Genomic DNA, 22,407 nt, shown 5'->3' on the forward strand with positions numbered 1-22,407 from the left:
GAGAGGGGCAAGGCAGATCAGATCAGGGCAGAATTCTCACAAGAACTCAAATAAATGCCTATTGATGACAGAAATGGTCATTTCTATTTTTAAATATTGATGAGTGAAGAAAAAAAATTGGGCTCCTGCAGATTGGAAGGCGTATAATAAATAGTTCTGTTCAATTCACTTGACTACTTCATGTACAACACTGTGGAGCAAAGAGTGGAAGTCTGTATCTAAATATTATAACAGGCAATAATCCAAACAATGTTTCTCTAAATATTTTATATAAGCATGCAATAACTAGCATATAACAATATGTTATTTGTCCTGTTATGTATCATAATTTTAAAGTAAAGTGTATGCTCTGCCTTATGACTTTGACTGAATTCGTTCTATCTGTGAATATTCTCTCACTATAATATGCAGAAGAGATTACACAAATACATAAAACAAATATCAACTGCTTCTGTAGCCTCTGATATTAAGGCTAAAATTAGAGATGTGATATTCAAATTTATGTTATCAAAACGTGTAGGGTAGGAGGAAATGTCCCATCAAAACCAATTTTCGTTTCAAAAGCTCCACCCAATTTAGGATACGTCATCAGTAGGCGATTTTTATTTTCTTCAAACTTGATTGCACCACATACAGCTATGGCACCACTGCAGGTGCAAGTCTGCATGTTTCCAACATAACTGTTTTTAATTTCATACTTCATACTCTTTCAAATGGTAATACTCTTTTAAGACGCTTTCGCGTGTTTGATTTCTTCACTGAACATGTTTTATTTACATTAAGATTTTAATATATTTGTAGCACCCCCCCCCCCTTTTTTTTGAATTAGTGTCTAGGGAGATCAGGAGAGAAACATGCAGAACTGTTTACAGTGACGCAGGGGGTGTCATTAAAGCGCATGCGCCGCACTCTTCCAAGAAAGCTGTAAGATAGGCTTTGAAAGTTAAATGGTGTTTTCTGTAAGTCACTTAGTCTGAACTCAAGATGTTTGCTTTGTCCAAATAAACGGATTTAAGTTGTTCTTTAAAAGTAAGTGAGAAGGGTTTTGCAGTCCCCAGTTTAATACAGCGTGAACGGATTTTTTTGTGTAAAACGGAAGTACAACATAGTCCGTGGATGGCTAATGTTATTAGCCACTATAGCCCAGTAATGTCAGTAACGGCAGGTGTTCCTTTAATGAATGTCAGCACAAAGCTGGAGTTGTCATTTTAATTCAAGCTTCCCGCTCCGCCTTAGACGAAGCAGAATCGAATGCACAATTTTGGGAGGAACTAGCTAGAAACCCGAATAAGAATCAAACAGGAGTCTCATAATGTCCACTGCGTTTAACTCACAGGTGGCGCTCAGGTGAAGGAGTTATACAGACTTCTCCAAACAACCAGCGGCCACAGTGAGTACGGGCACAACTAGACCATAATAACGCGCCTCACCCATTAATTTTGCCAATGTGCTGCTTATTTATATAGCACTCAGATCAACTAACTTAATTCACACAAATCAAGAAATACCACGTGTACAAGAATATTTGTCTGTCTATAAAATATTTCCAGAATTTCACTGACACTGCTTCTAAATAGAGAATTTAGGTACTTTATGTTGCACCCTAAGATTATGTTGCCAAACAGTCACACCAGTCTCCGTAGACATATAGCCTCGTATTGGTCAGTGCCTTATTTTAGCTAGAAGAAAATTAACTCCTTCTGAATTTTGCTGTAGATCAGTGGAACGATCTTCTGCGGTGATCCATGACCTTTGGGTTGGACTGGAGTTTTTGATCCGGAACTAATTCCTCCAACATTAAGACCTGACCCTGCTAAAGCAGTTGTGTTGCAATGTCTAATTAATACCCATTTTTCAGAAGAAGCATTGAACGAGTAGGTGTTTACTAAAATTGACAAATGTAGTATATTTTCCTGACTGTTATCCTAGACTGGAGCAGACTGCACAAGCATCCTAAGACTCAGATCCTAGACAACAACAAAGAATCAGATAATGCAGAATAAGATAATCCACTTGTGTTGTAAGATGTTATATTTCTTTACTCCTAGTCTGAACTGCTGCTCTGTCTTGCATTTCTTTGTCATAAAGTGTTTGATGAGCTACAGTCATGGCAACAGAAGAAAAGAAAGCAGACGCTGAAGCAAATAAAACACATTCATCATCAGCACCATCCACCAAGGTACAGAGTAGAGGCTAGAGAACAATAGATAAGTTATTGGAATATAGATGTAAAGCTGTTTGTAGCTAATTGTTACAAAAATAACACTTATTTCCCTTATTTTTTAAATGGAAACATGTAATCATATTGTTCTTTCCTTATAAGCCTGCTCCAGTGAAGCCAAACTATACCCTGAAGTTCACACTTGCGGGACACACAAAAGCTATATCATCTGTCAAATTCAGCCCAAATGGTGAATGGCTGGCCAGCTCATGTAAGGCTTTAATTTTTTAGGTCTAGGCTGCTTTTTTAGTGAATTAAATCTTTAGGATTACAGACCAGACAGTTTAACATGCTTTTTTTCCAGCGGCTGACAAACTAATCAAAATATGGGGCGCATATGATGGAAAATTTGAAAAATCACTCACTGGACATAAACTTGTAAGTTTTTTTAAAATAATTATTTAATAATTTATGTTGTAATACATGGAATATTGATGTATAACCTGTTTTGAGTACATCGCAAATAATATTCATCTAAAAATAGGGTTCCTGATTAAGCCTCTATCTAATAATCTAAGAGATTATTTTCTCATTATTTAGTATTAAAATTGTCCTTTTAACTCAGGTTTAGATAATCAAATAATTGTTAATCCTCCATATGTGTTCAGTTGACATTTATGATGAATCAGCAATCATGTAAAACATAAGGAGCCTAGAAAATTATATATATATGTGTGTGTGTGTGTGTGAGTGATTCAAAACATAACGGGGGGATACACCTCCATCAAATTTAATAAATGTAATCTGCCTAGGAGCATTTTAGACATATTCCTATGTTTTAACTTGGATCTTGTTTACTCTCCTTAGGGTATATCTGATGTGGCATGGTCCTCAGACTCAAACCTTTTGGTGTCTGCATCAGATGACAAGACTCTAAAGATTTGGGACATGGGCTCAGTAAGTGGTTGAATAAACAGCATCTCTGGTTTGATGTAGTTTCCATTAATATCTCATGGTTTCACTGATGATAAAAATAGACTCTCTCAGAGAATTCAAAGTGATTTAACATTGGCATTGGTTTCTCACTGATGGGTAAACATTGCTGGATTTGACCATGAAATCATATTTAATCCGACTCATATTTTGTGTTTAATCTAAAGGGGAAATGTCTGAAAACATTGAAAGGCCACAGCAACTATGTGTTTTGTTGTAACTTCAACCCTCAGTCAAACCTGGTGGTATCTGGATCAGTGAGTATTAGTTTACATTAAATTCTGACTTACATGTTGGTAGTACTTCAGGTCATTTGTTTATATTCATGCACGTTAAATTAAGGTTTGACTTTGTGTTGTCAGTTTGATGAGAGTGTACGGATATGGGATGTCAAGACTGGCAAGTGTCTGAAGACCCTACCGGCTCACTCTGACCCTGTTTCTGCTGTAAGTGGCAGACAAAGTAAATCTGCTACTGAAATGATGCATACCTCTAAGATTAAAATTTTATGTTCTCCAGGTTCATTTCAACAGAGATGGCTCCCTAATAGTCTCCAGTAGCTATGATGGCCTTTGGTAAGATTTTATGCCTTCACTACATGTTCCAATCATCTTACATTTCTTTGTCTTTGGTTATATACACTTTAATGCTTTTCAGCCGAATGTGGGACACCGCTTCTGGACAGTGTCTGAAGACGCTTATTGGTATGTGACTGCAAGCCATAAACGTAAACAATGTTTTCTTTTAAGTGCTAATAAATGCATTTCATCTCACATATTGCAACAAGTACGTGTGTGTAGCCTGTGTCCATTTTTTAAAACAGTGTACATTTTGAGATACATATATGATTTTTATCAGCTTATATACTTTATGTGACCTTTTTCTACTTCTGATCTCTTTGAATTAATAACCGTTTTCTCAATTACCTTTGTGTATATGGTCTTTATGGAGAGGGGATTTTAAAACTGTAGAAAACTCATATTTAAACAACAATTCAAACTCAGTTTACCATAGTGCAATATATTAAATACACAATTTTCTTTGATATAATTCTCTGTGACTATTGTTTTGTGTGTTAGTTGAATCTGAGTTAAATTTGAATTTGAACTCTAACAGGGAATTAATTGTTTGTTAACACTGACATTTTCTGGGCTCCAGATGATGATAACCCCCCAGTTTCATTTGTCAAGTTTTCACCAAATGGGAAGTACATACTGGCTGCAACACTTGATAAGTAAGTATAACTGTCTTACTAAAAACCACATGCCTATAGCAGTTCTAGATTATGCAAAGCATATTTTTAATGTATTCTTTCTTGCAGTACTCTAAAACTTTGGGACTACAGTAAAGGGAAGGTAGGTTGCTGTATTTAGAAAAATAACACTTAAAACTGATATCAGTTATATTTAGGCCAGACTACTTTGTCTGCAGGGAGCAGTTATTTTTTGTTAGTGTGCATTTGTTTATTTCCCCTTCATGCGTGTTTGCAGTGTCTGAAGACTTACACTGGACATAAGAATGAGAAGTATTGTGTGTTTGCCAATTTCTCTGTTACCGGAGGCAAGGTATGTAGCCTTCTCAAAGCTGTTGTTACATTTATTTTAGTTTTGGACATAGTCCAAGTAAATTCCATTTTAAGTAACTCAGGCATTCTTACTCCATCCAGTGGATTGTCTCAGGCTCTGAAGACCACATGGTTTACATCTGGAACCTACAGACCAAAGAAATAGTGCAGAAATTACAAGGACATGCAGGTAGGGTGTCCAATATTACACCCTGTAGCACATATTGCTTATGGAATATTCTATACTCCTATGAGTTAATATACATGTAAGATATCGTTGCTGTCCAATGTATTTTTCAAAACAGTAACTTTACAGGAGCAGCAAAATACACCCTTCTTAACTTTTCAATGGAATTCAATGTTTAAAAAAATGTTTATGTCAAGTCATTGAGCATTTCTATTGGTTCATTCATCATGAAATGTTAACACGCATGACATCTTTGTGAATTAGAATTACTTTACTGGCAACTGTGCTTGCACACAGAGGAATTTGTTCTCCACATTTAACTTAACCACATTCCGTGCAGTGAAATACACGTTTACAAGTAGCAGTGAGCACACATGCCCGGAGTGATTGGGCAGCCTTAGCCACTGCGCCTGGGGAGCAGTTGGGGGTTAGGTCATAACCTGACGGCTCTGGGCAACTTTCCGGTTACAAGCCCAGTTCCCTAACCACCAGGCCACGGCTGACCCCAAAGCATTGTTTCTCCCCAAAGGCATTGCTTCCTCTACATGTGTTAAATTTCTATGGCTAATCATCTTTACAGCCTTTTAATTTTTGTCATTCATTGATAAACAAGCAGTATAAGGTTGACACCAAATCATGGTACATCATCTGCATTGTTCAAATGATGCTGTAAACTAGAGATCCACAAAAATAGAGATACATGCTTTTAATTTGACAGTGATTCTATGCACCTCCTATAAAGGTTTTTTCCCCTCTCTCTCCTAGATGTGGTGATTGCGACAGCATGTCATCCTACGGAGAACATCATAGCATCTGCAGCTCTGGAGAATGACAAGACAATCAAGCTTTGGAAGAGTGACTGCTAAGGCAGAGAAAATCTTAAGATCCCTTTGCCAGAGACGTCTGGCACCTGAGGAGCTTTGAACAATGTTTACTCTGTCCTTGTGATGGATTGGTAGTCGACTAGAGCAAGTAAACTGAGAGATGGGCTGGTCCATTCTGCTCAAAATAATGACAGTCTCCCCAAAGCCATTGCTTCCTCTACATGTGTTATATTGCTATGGCTGATCTTCTTTACAGCCTTTAGTTGTTGTCATTCACTGATAAACCAGCAGTATGAGGTTGACACCAAATCATGGTACATCATTTGACCGAGATTATCTTCACATGATTTTTTTCCCTGGTGGAACAAGTTGAATACAAGGAACAAATATCATTCTCTCTGGCCTCTCGCAAAGAATAGCTAACCATGCAATTAATTAACGTCAGTGCTAATAAGACCTTGGGGTGAAGTGAGCTGTACACCTTTTTTTAAGTCTTGTGCTTGTAAGTCAGAAGCACTTAACAAATAGGATTTAGGAACATCATCTTATTTTTATTCACTCAACTGTTGATTGATATTAGCTACATATCTACATTTCAATTGCAAAGACCATTTTTTGGTATCTTGGTCATGTTTGCATGTTCATCTGCAAATTTTAAAGGAAAACTGGACAAGCTTTGATATTTTTGCTCACCTTACAGTTGCAGAGTGAACTTAATTTTTACTGGAATATCCTGAAATTGAGGGGGAAGGGAGGGGAGGAGGGAGGGGGTTGGGATGGTGACCTGCCCTCGTCCAAAAATTACATAGTGAAGTCTCTGCAGTGCTGAAACCAGATTAGCAAGAACAGAGGCTTTATTCTCCCTAGTACAGGTAAGTGAAGCATTACAATGATTCTGAAGCTGTAATTGTAAGATAATAAAATGACATAGTGTTCTTTAAAATAAGCAGCTTACATACAATATCATTTTTGGGGAGAATCTATAATATAGATATCAAATAAAAAGGTATGTTTTAAAATGTATTTGTGATTTGACCTGGCAGATTTAAAATGTACATTTATATAGTTGATAGATAATTTATATCACATAGAACTTTGAGGACAACAATGTTCAGAACTGAGAATTTAATAGTCCTTTATACAATAAACATTGCATGATAGGACAACACACATCAATTCACTCTCATTCCACTAGTGTATAAAAAATTATGCAATTTCCAGGTGAAGCCCAATGACACAAAATGGCAAAATAACTGAGGAAAAATGTAATGGTAGCATCTCCCTTACTCCTCTTTTGAGAGTCTGAACCTCTTCTTTAAAAGACAAATTAACATTTACACCAATCGTGTATGCAACATTTAATAGAATTAAGGAAACAGCTGCATTGGAATAAAAGGTTAAAATTACAATTGTACAAAAATAGATTCATTTTTAAATCCATCTCATCTCTAATGATTTGCTAACATATTGACCTGGATTTTCAAGGGGAAATCCCAACAAATACTGAGTAGCCACAACAGGATTTGCTCAGCGGTTACTTTAGACTTAATAAACCCTGTTTGACTTGTCTTGCCAGGTGCTCCTTCTACACCCAGGATTATAGATTATTGGGTTGGATTTCTGAAAAGAGGTATAGGTGTTCTTATTTACGTGCTGGTGCAGGGTGGTTAATACCCCAGTAACACTTTAAAAGTGACTGGATACTGAAAGGCTTGAGTTTAAATACATCAAGCTAAAAATTGTTATTGAGAAGTTTACTTTTCTCAGATGAAGACAAAGTACTACGTTTAATAAGCATGAGCCTGAGTGTTAGCCTCTGCTTTCAGAGTTAATTATGTTACTGTTGAGAATCACAAAAGATTGACAACTGATTAGACTCTGCATTGATAGAAATTTAACCCCAGCATCAATTGTTATCACAAGAACACCATTTAGTTCAGCTTGGCTCAGCCTGCATTCACTGTTTGTTCCTTACCAAAATATCTGAAAGTCATTGCACAAAAGGACTAATATTACTACATATAAAAAGTGTTTTAGCATGTATTACACTACTAAATTATCCTGAGGTTGAAATGATTATTTTGCAATGGTTGCCAAGTCTGACAAACGATGGATTCTTCAAATTGCTGTTTCGTAATTATTCATTGTTGAACTGTAAAGACTGTACTGTTACGTCTTAAACACTAGGGGTCAGACTAAGCTCTTCTCAAACCTTTCTTATCCCTGAGGCCAGACCATCATCTGGATTCTCTTAACTAATTGCATATTTTCATAGCACAAGCGCTGCCTTGCTGGGAATTATCAGATGATATATAAACGCCATTGAAAATCTTTGGAAATGCTTGATACATAATTGAGATGAATTATAGAGGCAAAACCGCTGAGAAATTGAACATCTAAGTATTTTTCACAACTCTAACAATGAATCAGTATTGTTTTCTATAATAAAACGAGTCAGGCCAAGAACACACCTGCTTCTTATTCTAAGTAGACCATTCTGTCATTCATATACCTCTTCCAAAAAGAAAGTACTTTCTACTGCAGCCAAACACCACAGCAGTTTCCTCCTTGTGGGGACTGATTTCTGGCAGCCTTGCAAATGTCAACACTTGGTGACAAATCAAAATACAAAAAAAAAAAAAAAAAAAAACATTAAGTGCTGGAAATACAACCATTCATATCTCCTATAACCTTCTCACATGAATCAAGGATACCGAATTACATACGATGAACACTGAATATTAAGTACATACAGTACAGTCCATACCAAAAAGGCAGTGAAGAAGTGTAGGGAACAAGGAGTCATGTGGTACTGAGAGGCATATAAGAGGTAATGCAGAGTTTTGCATCCTTTCCTCAAACCTGCCCACTTTCACTGACAAGAATGTGTACAGAGATGAAACCGTTTGACCATGAAAAGAATGGAATGCAGAGGTAGGCCTCCATGAGGCAGAATAAACAAGAAATCTAAAATCCATACAGACAACATGGTGTAACCTCCCAAGTATGAGTGCATACCAGCAGTGACTCTCTTAATCCATCTTCCCTATAAATTATTCCATAGTGAATGTTCTTTGTGTAATTACTTTGTTTTAGAAATTCCAAAGTTGAAGCACCGAAGCAGAAATGCTTGTAGTTCACGTCTTCTTGAATGTTTTGTTGGATTGTTCTTGTGACTAGATAAAGCAGGCTTCACTGAGATGCATCCTGTCATGGCGTCTCAACGTGGTCCGTGCATATGACACGCGTCATCGTTCCTAAGAGATTCTGTTAAACATTGTCATGGGGAATTTGAGGCCCTCTTCCATTATGTCATTTGGTGTGGCGCCTCTAGCATTTCCATTAGGAACGTGTCGATTGGTGTGTCCCCAATTAGCTTGAAGAAAAACAGGTGTTCCAGACATTTCAGACCGATGGAGCGCAGAGCAGGCAGTCGAAGTAAGAGTTTGGCAAATCTGCTCAAATTATGAGAAGTAAAAAACAGAAGTCAAAAATAAACTCATAATACAGAAAGCATTTTTTTGTTCATGTTTCAACACAATCATTAGGATATGAGCATCAGAAGTGGGATACTAATATTTTATATGTGCTCTCCAAGCCATTGGTCATTCTAATTCAAAAAATACATTATATTATGAAAAGTTTGTAGACATCTGCTTAGCCAGCATTTTTACTGGACATGAAAGGTGGTAGGTAGTAGGTGATGTGCTAACATTCCCAGGTTCTACTGTTCAGGGAAGGTTTTAAAATTAGATATCCTAACATTTTTGTGAAGATTTGTTGACAGTGGGAAAAGGGAATTTATGTTGCCACTGGGGGCTTACAGCCCTCTCGCTGAGGTTACCTTGCTCAATGTGTAGCTGCTTGAAAGCATCCCATTTTCATTTCACCTTAAGAAAGTAGGTAATCCCAATGGGTGCACTTTAAAATATCTGAATCTACAAACCTCATTTCCAGAAAAGTTAGGACATTTTGTAAAATGCAATAAAAACAAGAATCTGTTTTTTTGTTTATTTTCCTGAAATATTAATTAACTGGCAAAAGCACAAAGAAAATATTTCCAATATTTTTGCTTTACAAATTGATTGTATTTTTAAACATATTTATTTATATACATGTTTAAATATTATGCCTGTAAAACTCCCAAAAATTTGGGGCAGAGGCATGTTTACCTCTGTTACATCACCTTTATTTTTAATTACCCTATCAATCAAACATATATATATATATATATATATATATATATATATATATATATATATATATATATATATATATATATAACTTAGCACAAAAAGTAAGGAAATTTGTATTTGGTAAATTATTTATTTGTTCTATCTGCAATTGGCAATAAATCTTATGCAGCTGGAAAGCCTGTTAATCCAAATCCTCTCTGCCAATGCTCAGCAGAATTTACTCTCAATATCTCTCTGCATTGAGATTGCATTGAGAACTAAGATCTTTTCTTAGTTTTGTCAGTTAAATAAATTTGTAAGGAAATAAATAAAATCACAAATTCATGTTACAAATAATTTACAGATTTTTTTTATAGAAAATGCCAGAATTTCTTGGGGTAGGTACTAATTACATTTAGTGAAACACACCCAAGTAATGTGTACACTCAATTTTGATATTATTTTTTTTTTTCCTGATGCACACAACTCGACAAGTATTTCGTCGCTGTCTGATTAAAAACACCCAACTCTAAAAAGCTAACTTCATGAACAGGAAAAGACTGTATTTCTCTGACAGTAACAGCAAAAATAAACTACAGATAATGTAATTTATACCCATTATACATCAGAAATTAAAAATGTATTTATTGGTATGCATGTCCAAAAGTCTCATATATTAAAAATGGACATATTTTAGCGAAATTCCAATGAGCCACATCCATCTTCCTGTAACCACAGGTTGCAGCGTATTCTCCTAAAACACTGCCACTATGAATCCATGTTTTAGCAAAAGCAGTCTATCATTAATATACTTGATCGAATTCAACTTATTTAATCCTTACTGTGATTAATTATTGCTACGCCGGTCTAATATTTCATGTGAGTAAACCTGCTATCAGTTGTTGACTTTAACACTCAAACAGTACCGATGTTCTGACGAGATGTGCTACCTTTTCGAAAAGTGCTTCCATGGTGTACTTTTATACGTACAATTGTTTAAATAAAATAGTAGGTAAGTTAAATGTAGTGTATCAGGAGATGCCGCCTACAGAATTATAAGCAGGAGATATGCACAGTACAAATCCCCTTATTAAACATAAGATTAGTACGGTGATAAGAAATTGTTTTATAGATTTTTATATTTAATTAGGGTGACCAGACGTCCTCTTTTACCCAGACATGTCCTCTTTTTTTCGACTTAAAAAATGTCCGGGCAGAATTTCACAAACGTCCGGGAATTTGTTTTTCTAGAGCTTACATAGAATTTCGAGAAGCGTTTCATTCACAAACTAGTCCCGCCCTCCCCTACTCCGATTGGTTCGCTTAAGTGAGAAGGAGGAGTGGTGAAGTAGCCTAAAATCTTCGGATTGGACGGTCTGACTGTAGAGCTACCGTTATTGGTCGATAACCTTGACTGTAAACATGTAATTGATCAGTCTGCATGTCAGTAGTCATCCACCCCCCACCCCCCAGTGGACATACTAGTTAAAGAAACTGATTTTTGAGCTGGAGATACGTGTTTTTAATCAGAGAGCGACGATTTGTAACTGGGTAACACATGAGTGACAGAGTCAGCATAAAAGTTTGCATAATGTTTATATACCTCCCGGGTTGGTCTGGATATTTCTGTTTACAGTAGGCCTCCAGTGAAGCGTACACCCGTTCCCTAAGTGCCTCCACCTCTGCTGGATTGGACAAGCCCTTAGAGTCTAAATGTGGAGGGAAAATGTTTTACATTCTGTTATAACATATTTCAGCAACAATTTTATCTAGACTTAGTGTTAAAGGTGCATGTTAATTTGTAAGTAGTATGATAGGAATGTGCTTTATTCTGTATATGGCATTAGATTTCATTGCACATTTTAGGGCAATGAATTTCTAACTTGTGTTACACTTGATACCAGCTGGCTCAGATGAGAATGCTGGAGGCTACATAAAAAGCTCATTTAAAACAGCACATTCCTTTTGCAATAGTGAATAAACACTCACATCAAAGCCTTTTAGCCTTTTCCAGGAATATACCGCACATAAAATCCAAATGGATGTCTAACTAGCCAGCTTAAGAGATATAGCTACAGTTTTCCATTTCACAGGGTGTGGCTGATCAAAGGATTATCATTTATTTAACTTACCTGTATTTACGTTTCGCCTATAACTTAAGCAGTACCTTTGCTTTGTTCTAAATCACTACATGTACATTACCGATTTCAAGACCCAGGTGCTTTGAAGGACAATAAAACAAAGTCTTTTTTAGTAATTTAATATATATTTTTAAAGAAACAATTTTCAGATGGTTGTTTTAAACGTACACATGCCTGTGTGTGTCTGTGCGTGTGCAATTCTGTACCTGGATTGAAAAGAACAATTGCTCGCAGGCATCCAAGCTCAGACTTGTCCATCTGCATGTCTCGCATCTTAGACACCAACTCTGTCAGCACTCTGAAACAGTAAAAATCAACAGACTGTAACCTCTTAGTAGTAAACTTTCCGGTTTGGCTAATATTGTTCCTTTTTTTTTTCTTTATTCACTGGACACATTCATACAACTACTGGGAAATGCCCTAGTCCTGAATAATATTATGTTGCACAGGCAAGATGACTCATCACTTTCCCATTACGTTATGTTTCTATACTGACACAGGACTCAAAACCATTAAGGCACTTAAGAAAGGTTTGTCTTTGCTGTGGACACCCTTTATTATATTAATGAGGACAATGACAGATTTCAAATGGCCAGTGAAACATTACTGCACACCTACATAAAACTTCCATGTGGGATAATGTAAAAGTGTAATTAATAATTTAAAACTTAAACATGTAAAATGTAGACAGAAACATTCTGTAGTCCCTTTCTTCATCTCAAAAGTACAATCCTTTGCATTAGTCCACCCTGACCTGGACTGATGTGTCAAACTTCTTGGAATTTAACCCCCAAATTAACCTGATTCACACCTTCTTCGGCTTTCCCACTATTTTATTCTTCCTAAATACTTTCACAACCTCAAAAAATTATGGTTGTTGGCAGCAAGGTCTATTGTCTATGCGATAAGTGTGATACATCATCCAAACTAAAAACTAATTTCTCAATCTTGAAAAAATAAGTTGCTCTATAATTTATAGTAACAACTGAAAGTGATTATTAACTTTTCCTCTTCACTTAATAACAGCAGTTATACAGACACCTAGTGACCCAAATGTATTAAAGTTTCTGTACCTAACCTATTATAAACATGGCTGCTCGCATGCAGGGAACTGCCATATGGAGCATAAACTGATTTCTTCAGCGGGTTTACAAGTTTGGAATGTGATGCACACTTACAGCTCATGTACACTTACCTGTCAAAAATGGCACCTACTCCTGCACTGTGTGCGCTGTTTCTGTGGACATGGAGGCCTGTTGCTAACAATATGCCATCTTTCACACTTATAGAGCGATGTGAGAAAGAAGCTATGAGGAGCTCATTCCACCCTGAGAAACAGATGAAGAAACAGACAAAGAGCCAGGTTCACGATTAGAATCACTTTATTGGCCACTGCCAGTATTTAAGCAGTGGATAGTAAGAGCAAACAAAATCACAAGCAGCAAAAAGAGCCCTTGCGGATCTGCTGAGGTGACCATATGAGGTAACCAGAGGAGGTAAACAAGAGTACTTTTGTACGAAGACACTTAACAAAGAAGCTTTAGTCAAAGGAACGTCTGCTTTCAATGTTTCAAACAGGGATCAGACCTGAATATGCTCCAAAAAGGCCAAGTACAGTATTTTTTCCAATTTAAAATATAAGGATGAGTAAAGGGGCCACTGAGTGTCCTCAGGCCTCCAGCAATAAGAGGCCTCAGGCAAACTCACAGCATGTGAGTTCTGGATACAAATAAACCTCTTATTCTGTCCTCGGCAAAACCTTTTCAAAACAAGAACACATTACAATATACAAAATAAGATGAAAATCTTACATGCATCTACAATATACATAAAAAATATATACATGTGTAAATGTGTACAGTACACATAATAAAAATATTATTACAATAAAAAATGCCCTGTCATTCAGAATATAAAGTGATATTTTAAAGAGCTATTTTTACATATGTTAATATAATTTTGTACCATTCATCAAGTAAGAGGTAGCTGTTGTAACAAGTTGTAGTAAAACGAGCATATGCATATTCTATTACATACATACATTTTCTTTTCCACTTCTCCACTTCAGGGTCGCGGTGGCATATTCTATTAATGTATTTTTATTATGTGCAATGAATTTGCATATTAAATGTAAATTTGAATGTAATATTTAAAAAACAGCAATTAAACATGTTTCTTACTGGCACAAATGTGTCCATTAACAATTTATAAAAGGAACCATAAAAACTTCCCTCTTCTAAAAGCAGTACATTTTGTTGTATTCATCAGGAGACAACATATGATTAAATAAAATTCAGTTATTGTATCCTCATTGTGTGATTATGGGCATATATGTATACATGTACATATTTTTCATTTGAAAGATGAAAGAATGATACAGTTATTGGTAGTGTCCGAATCTTTTTTGAAAATTACCTATAAACATAAGACACTTTTGTGATCCAATACATTTTGTACATCAAGCTTAAATCTAACACACCTGCTCGTAGAAGGATGACTTGATCGTCTAGAGGGAGGTCGGAAAAGTGTGGTATCCTTTTGGCCCACTCTACTAATGTAAAGAGTTGTTTATCTGCAGCTTGGCAGATGTTCGTGACAGGATCGTTGGGCTGCAGAGCAAGAGATGAACATAGAAAAATAGTTCTGGATCAGTTAAAATAATTTTCTGTTTGGTTTATACCAAACAAGCAGCCTGCAATTTTGATTATTTTGGTCAGAATGTCTGTCTAACAGTCATCATTTCTAAGCACAAAATGACTGTGAATGAGAATCTGGACAGCTGCTGTCTGACTTCAGACAGGATAATATAACAGAACAAGTGTAAAATATAGAGGCTGGGAGCACACAGTCAGAGGAATACAAAACAGTTAAGGGAAAGGCAAATCAACAGAGGATTTTACTTCATTCCCATCCCATCACAGGTGGAATCTTCAAGGACTGGCACTTTAAGTCAAATTTCCTTTTGAAGATTAGGCTTTAGATTTGTCTTGCTGACAGCCTTCAAACTGAAGATACCTGTTGTTTCAACTTCTAGAAACAAAGCTATGGGAGCAATATATGTCTTACCTTTTTGTGTCTGTATGGTATGTATGTGTGAAGGTCTACACCCTTTAAGGGTTCTTTAGTAAAAGCAACATTTATATTTAGAATTGAAAATATAAATGGTTCTTCCTTAACATTAAAATTATCCAGAAATTTGGTTTCTGATGTTGTTAGAAGTCATAATTATTAAACAGAATTTGGCTATTATTCTGTATCTCTTTCTCTATACAAGCAATGAAATGGTTAACTGTTTAATGATACATAACAATATAAAACATGATTTAATATTTTAACTATATAATAAAAAAAAAACAACATGTATAATATCCATTTTGGAATTGCGCAGAGGTTTGAGTGTGTGAGTGATGCCCTGAGATGACTAGCATGCTGCCCACGGTGTATTCCCAATGATTCAGGGTACACTCCAGACCCACCACAATTCCCAACACAACAACCAGGACAAAGTGGAAAATGGAATGGATGATAAAGCATGTGCCACATTTTCACAAAGTTGTAAACTGAACAGTAAATAGTTGTACCAGATATCACAAACAAATTTCAAAATGCAATGTGAAATGGGCATAATGCAATGTGAAAGGAGGAATTAGTCTGGAAAATATTGAAACAGTGGTGGACATTCTGCAACAGGAGCATTAATTGCAGCTTGCAATTATGTAGGTTGACATAGGAACTCTTCATTAGTTCCTTTTGATATGAAATGGAATATTATGATAATGTTTTGCACGCTAATGCAAACCAATACTAGTGTTTCAGCTATGTGTATTTTGCAGCAGCTACTGCTTAATTATTGCTGCCGCTCCATCAGAATACAAATAATGACATGAAACCGCAATTACAAAAGCAGAGGACTTTTGAATACAGGAATACAGGAATGATGTGCTGCTTCTATCTCTACACACCTGACAAGGGATTGAGAGAGGGAGAAATAGAGGAAAGAAAGAAGGGTAGATTAAACAAGTTAACGTTAAGTTAGACAGGATTTACAGTGATATTTCTTTCCGTTTGGCACATGCTGCCTAAAGAATGGAGCCTGTTTATATTCTACATATAAGCTTTAAAACAGTGCTGTCAAGGCTAACGTTCATTTTTAACTGATTAATCATATGACCAAGTTTGACCCCAACATTTATTTGGTAAATTAAGAGATTTTAATTCAGAAATCATCAAAACTACACGGAGATAATTATAATTAAGATTTATTTCCTTTGTCCATTTTGTCATGTATCCTACACTAACTAACACGTGTATTTGTTTAATTCATACCCACTCAAAGAATTACTAGTATTTTAACTGGTATTTTAGTAATTTATCATAGAATATAGTTGCAATTAATAAAAGTTTTGAATATGATTCTAATTTTTGTTGATCATACAATGATTCGTTTATTTTAAGTAAGTTTTTTTTACCCATTCACAGCCAAGCTTTTTTTCTTCATATGTATATACATATATATTACATTTATTTTATATTTATTTAACTGTTACATGAAAGCAGTTACTCCCCAACCCTGTTATAATTTTCAGATGAGTTTGTTAAAATATTTCCCAAAGAAGGGAAATACGATACCCAGGTAACATTACTTTATCTAGGTAGGCTAGATAAAGGCTTTTTGTTAGGCTGCAGTCTATGCAACTGAATTTATGAGAATTAATAATGTGTACATTTTTGGGGAGTGTTTTTATTCTCTAAAAAAATTATTTTTGCACTGCACAGGTTGGGGGCAGGGGTATGTGGGAGGTTAAGGGTGCCTGCCATTGACGCTATAAAAAAAAATTAAAATTCTAGAGGAAACACTGGATACAATTAAGAATAGTATTATATTAAAATATTACAAAATTGTAATGTACAAAATGTCACAATACATACTGTACACCCTGGTCGTTTATTTGTAGAAAATGTATAGAAATATGGACTTTTATCTGTAAGTAAATTATTTCAGGACTACTGCATTGTTTGTTTTTCCAGAGAAGTTGGGACACTGCAAAATGTACAAAATGTAAATAAACCTGAATGCAGTGATGTGCAAATCATGAAAACCATATAGTTAATTGAAAATATGCAATGACAAAATTTCAAATGTTAAGACTTAAGACTTTATATAAAACAAAAAAAGAAAATACATCTCCTCTCAAGGTACAGTTGTTTTGTGGCACGGTGCAGTTGTTTTGTGGCACTTTTCCACTGCATGGAGCCAACATGACTCTGCTCGACTTGGCACGGCACATTTGCTTTTCCACTAGCCGAATCCCGTACCTAGTCCCTGGAACCAGGTAAGTTTTCAGTCCCAGCTCGCTCCAGGTTCCAACCATGCCGAGTAGGTACTAAATATTGACGTGTAAATCCTGAAGAGCATTGATTGGCTAGAGAGACATGTCCATCACCACGAAATGCAGAGCTCATTCAAATCCAGCACAAACTCAGCAGCTTTCACTTTTTTTTTTGATTGGATTCACAACGGCAGCTCGTAACTTTACCTCCAGGTGTTTCAAAGAGGTTTATATGCTCCTTGGGCCGATGGATGACAAAAATTTCCAGTGAAAGCCAAAGGTGAAACAAGTAAAACTGATCTGTGAGAACATTTCGCAGGGGAGCAGTTCCGGTGGAAAAGCAACAAGCTTTAAGTGTGCTGAACTCGGGGAGTCGAGTCGGGTAAATCTGGACCCATGCAGTGGAAGCATGGTCCGTATCCGAGCGCGATTACAGTGTTCACACATGCACAAACCAATCGCACCAAAGATGTAAATGAACCAGCGTTTGATTTAAACGGACTACAGTGTGCAGGTGTTTCTGTCTGTGTGGTATATTGAGAACTTTCATACTGCTTTTAATTCTGGCCAACAACTAACACAGCGAACAGGAAGTCTCACACAGACAAACAAATGAGAGCCATGTACTATTCTGTAAAAATAAGGTGGATAACAGTTCCCCAACATTTATAGACTATTGTTAAAAACAGAGGTGATGGAACACAGTGGTAAACATGCCCTGTCCTAAATTGTGTTGTTGGCATCCATATAAAATTTGGCAAATATTTAAAAAACTATTAATTTTTTACATTCAAATAAATGTAAGGTTTAAATTATTTGCATATCACTGCATTTTTAATGTACATTTGGCTCAGTGTCCCATGTTTATTGGAAATGGGGTTTGTAAAATAAAAAAAAATTGGAAAAAAATGATACTGGATTTGATTTACCTTGATACTGTATTATTAATGCTTGTTTAATTCTCACTCTGGGTCACTCTCAGACAAATAAACTCACTCCTGCTTCACCAGTATCATTAATAATAGCCTAATAGATCCTTACTCTAAGAACGAGGCCCGATTAATTATAATGTAGCAGCCTCAGTTTGTGGTTTCCTCCTGAGTGAAAACGAGCCTCATCAGGCCACTTATGCCGGGATCAGACTTCAGAAATTTAGCCTGATTTTGTTGTATCCAACAAATTTCCAGTGTCTGAACTGAATATGAGGGTTGGGGGAGAGTAATGGTCATGTAGTGTGACATAATCAAAGATCAGCGATGTGACACCATGATAACAAGTATATCAAGCTAGAATTTTTTGGATCTTTCCCCCATAGCCTACAAAAATATTGTGTAGTCTAATCCCGGCATTATTCATATGGGGTATAATATTAAAGGAAATACCTCTATCACATTTCCAGCAGGATTCTCAATAAGATCTCAATCAGGCAGAGAGGAGCTCAAACTCATTAAGACCTTCCCCAAAGCACAAAATCAAACCCTATGCTGAATGGAACCTGTGCTGAAAGCAAACAATTCCCCGAAGAGTAAACACAGCAAGTACAGCTTCCGCTCCAGTTGCTGAAAGGCTCATCGCAAACACAGAGGGACAGACATCAGCCTACTATTTACATAAAGACAATAATAATCAGTTGTTATTGTATGTCAGATTATGCTGTACTATAAAAAAGGCAAATTACCTGTAGAGCTATATACAAATGAAGGAAATCTGTGATTTCCTATCTCCTGCTATGTAAATGCATGGTGGCCTTCATTGGCAAAGTGCATTATTGTGTAGCAATGGATGGCCAGCCCAAAGGGAGCCACTTCCTATGAGTGTCCAGTAAGCACATTGCCATCAATTTAAAAATAGCCATTCCCATTTGTTCACATAGCACCTCTACCCACAAAATCTGCAACCTTAAGACTCCCAGAAAACAAACAAGAACAAATAAATAAAAATAGCTACTCAGCCTGTCAGATGTCCAGTCCAGGGAATCTTGAAGAATTTTTAAACCAAGTCAGAGTATTGAAAACAAAGTTGTAAGATAGGTTTCACCACTGGTTAATAACCAAAGTTGAGGCAAAGAATGGACATTTTGTTCCATGTTTAAAATGTCAATGCTATCACAGCTCAAACAAGGCTGAAAGAGAGAGAGACAAGGACAGACAGAACGAGGTAGACAGACAGAAACTGGCTTACAGAGTTGGCTGGAGCACTGAGATTGCCCTCTACATAGGTTTCAGTTTTGGGCTCCACTGCCAGCTCAGCTTCCAGAATCTTCTCTACCGGCATGTCCTCACTGGAGCAGCCAGCCAACTCCAGCTCAGCTTCACTCCTCTCTTTTGCTCGCTGTCGCTCCTCCTGAACAGCTATAAATATATATATGAACAAAATTAATTATACAATATACACAGACAAGCACACAAATACAAACATAAACACAACACAGTAATAGCACTGTAGACATAGAAGAACGCACACGCACACACATACACACACACACACACATGCGTGCACAGCTGCTTTCACTTTCCTCTTTGGCTACACATTTCCACAGCAACAGCACAGTCTGTTTTTAATGGAATAGAGTACATTATTCACAGACATAAGAGAGAGAGCTAAAACCAATGCCATGATTACACAAGTTCAGGAGGTCAACCCCAACTTCTCAGTGAGGTTTGTAAGGCTATATATTATTTGGCCACAAGCCAATACAAATATGATTCAGTAAATTGAACAGGCCTCCATTTTGCCAATAAAGTCTGTGTAATGGACGATAAAACTGTCCTTTTTACTTTCAGCCAGTTGATTAGTTTGACAGTCATGCCCTGCAAGAAAAGGGTCAGTGTATGCATTTGTGTGTCCACTGTGGTTTGCACAAGGTGGAAAAAAATGTGGTCTACCTTACATTTTGGGAATATTTCCCTCTCCTTTACTACTACTCCTGTAATAGGGGCTTTTTCATGATTCATCTTTTGCACTGTTTATTCAACATCTCTATAGTGTGTCAGTTTTCATTCACATTCAGAAGCCATGGGGTTTTAAATGGAGTAGCTTTTGATTTTTCCTGTTCTTACTGAGTCATACACTGACTTTTCTCTTACATTCCACTACATGTCTGTAAACAACACAAAGCTGATTCTGTAGTAGTACTGTATGTGTCAGGATTTGAATGGATTGTCAAACAAGGCAGCTTCAGTAGAGTATGGAATAGAGGCTAAAAATACATTTTATTAATCCATATTGTAATTTCAGTATGCCTAAAAAAACAAATAAATTAAAGGGAAACAATTACCTTCTCTCTTCATGCCCATGGCCAGGCATTTCTGGTAGCGGCAGTATTGGCAGCGGTTGCGCTGCCGCTTGTCTATTGGACAGTCCTTGCTGTCCCGGCATGTGTAGGTCAGGTCTTTTCTTACTGTTCGCTTGAAGAAGCCTTTGCAACCTTCGCAGCTGTACACCCCGTAGTGTTTACCTGCAAAAGCCATTCATCCTTTACCATTCTTCCCTACAGGAGCCACTTTTAATTGGCATTATGTGATCAATAATTCAGCACCACCAAAATCTCACAGCTGTTAGAATTGTTTGCTTCACTCAGTGAGGTGATGCGCTGCATTTCAAGTAGTGGTGGGCTCTTAAAATGAAGAACTCTGACTGACCTTTAGTGGTAAAGAAGAATGAAACACAATATTGCCTTTATAGATTTTGCCTAAAACTTTCATTTATATGTTTTTTCTCTTACTCCAAAACGACAATTTAGCTTAGCACTGGGGTTGTGAGGCTATGTGGCTACCATCTCTGTAGAACTACATTCTTAATTAATCACAAATTCAACTGAAAGAGCATCACACAACTAAGTAATATTAAAAATATTATTTTTGACAACACCATACATAAACATAAGAACAAACCACATTCAGACTTCCAGATACCTGGTAACAGTTTAAGGTGAGAAAGCATTTTTTGTTTGATACTAATGTGAGGTCAAAAGCTTCCATACTTTCCATACTATCTATAATAAACTTTTAACTCTGGTTCAGACACCAAATATATCTTGGTTGATTGCCTGTATTAGGTTTCTCATTAAAGTATATTGTCAATATAAGAATTAAGTGTAAATGTCAGTATTTTATTTGAGCTTTTTGTGAATGTTATCCTTTGCTGTTTTATTCTGCTGAAAATATCAGCGTCTAGGACCGTGTCTGAAGCTCACCTGAGGAGCGGTCCCCACAGATGGCACAGATGTGTTTGGTGAGAGACAGTGAGGTGCCAGTTGGTTGGGCTGGAACCTTCATGACCCCATTCAGACCCAGAGGAGGTTTAATGTCTTCTGGGCTGCTGACTGAAGTCATGGGGGAGCTGAGCTGAAAAAGGGAACCACAGTCACAAATCCATGTGTCAAAATCACACCTTTGTTTATTCAGTGAAGCCCAAGAGACACCAAAAGCCCATTTACACTCTGGTAGAAAAATACACACTATAATCCTCCCATTCACTCAGACCTCTGTCCTCTGTTCGCAGAGATACAAAGCCTAAACAAAGATTTTACTTATGACTGAATGATTAGATTTGATTAGATACAATTAATTAATTTTATATACAGTATATATATATATATATATATATATATATATATATATATATATATATATACACACACACAAATTGATTTAATATTTATCAATTTATTTTACTATTTTATTTATTTCAACAATAATAAAAAAAGTTCAATAAAAGAATAAATGCTCAATGTTTGAAGCCACATGTGATGGATTTGAACAAACATTCCTGAGACTTACATTACTGAGACATGGACCAAATTTAACTTTTAAGCATTTACATAATAAGCATTTAAGGCCTTAATTAAATTCTACACATTTCAATTTATAATTTATTCCTACAACATTTTGCTGTGCGGGCAAAGATATGTAAGGCTAAAATATATGAACGAGATTCTCAAGAGAAGCCCCAAGTACCATAATATAAATATATGTCCCACTTGAAGCTAGCTGTTGAAAGTGACTGCAGCCTCCACACTCCATTCATCTCC

The 22,407-nt window shown here is 36.3% G+C and overlaps 2 protein-coding genes across 5 annotated transcripts in view; one reads left to right on the forward strand and one right to left on the reverse strand.

Annotated features, from left to right (window-relative positions):
* The first annotated feature begins 910 nt into the window (after positions 1-910).
* LOC136677741 (WD repeat-containing protein 5-like) lies at positions 911-6,823 on the forward strand. 3 transcript variants are annotated; one of them, XM_066655340.1, is made up of 15 exons: positions 911-1,029; positions 1,337-1,390; positions 2,089-2,179; positions 2,324-2,432; positions 2,526-2,599; positions 3,029-3,118; positions 3,322-3,411; positions 3,517-3,600; positions 3,674-3,729; positions 3,812-3,858; positions 4,313-4,388; positions 4,476-4,509; positions 4,645-4,719; positions 4,821-4,908; positions 5,671-6,823. In XM_066655340.1, the coding sequence occupies exons 3-15, from the start codon at positions 2,108-2,110 to the stop codon at positions 5,769-5,771; spliced, it is 996 nt and encodes a 331-aa protein (XP_066511437.1). In that variant the 5' UTR covers positions 911-1,029; positions 1,337-1,390; positions 2,089-2,107; the 3' UTR covers positions 5,772-6,823. The 3 variants fall into 3 exon arrangements, with proteins under 3 accessions (XP_066511437.1, XP_066511439.1, XP_066511438.1); XM_066655342.1 differs by lacking the exon at positions 1,337-1,390; XM_066655341.1 differs by lacking the exon at positions 911-1,029 and having other exon boundaries at positions 1,144-1,390.
* A 405-nt stretch (positions 6,824-7,228) lies between these two features.
* LOC136677740 (retinoic acid receptor RXR-alpha-B) overlaps positions 7,229-22,407 on the reverse strand; it is a 50,350-nt gene continuing 35,171 nt past the window's right edge. For both annotated transcript variants that reach the window (XM_066655339.1, XM_066655338.1), the window contains 8 exons: positions 21,571-21,721; positions 20,653-20,832; positions 19,557-19,726; positions 14,525-14,654; positions 13,241-13,373; positions 12,252-12,343; positions 11,508-11,613; positions 7,229-9,184 (listed from right to left, as the gene is read on the reverse strand). In XM_066655339.1, the coding sequence (XP_066511436.1) occupies positions 9,037-9,184; positions 11,508-11,613; positions 12,252-12,343; positions 13,241-13,373; positions 14,525-14,654; positions 19,557-19,726; positions 20,653-20,832; positions 21,571-21,721 (1,110 nt within the window). In that variant the 3' untranslated portion in view covers positions 7,229-9,036. The remainder of the gene's footprint in view (positions 9,185-11,507; positions 11,614-12,251; positions 12,344-13,240; positions 13,374-14,524; positions 14,655-19,556; positions 19,727-20,652; positions 20,833-21,570; positions 21,722-22,407) is intronic.

Source organism: Hoplias malabaricus, chromosome Y (genome assembly GCF_029633855.1).
Source record: "Hoplias malabaricus isolate fHopMal1 chromosome Y, fHopMal1.hap1, whole genome shotgun sequence".
Taxonomy (NCBI): Eukaryota; Metazoa; Chordata; class Actinopteri; order Characiformes; family Erythrinidae; genus Hoplias; species Hoplias malabaricus.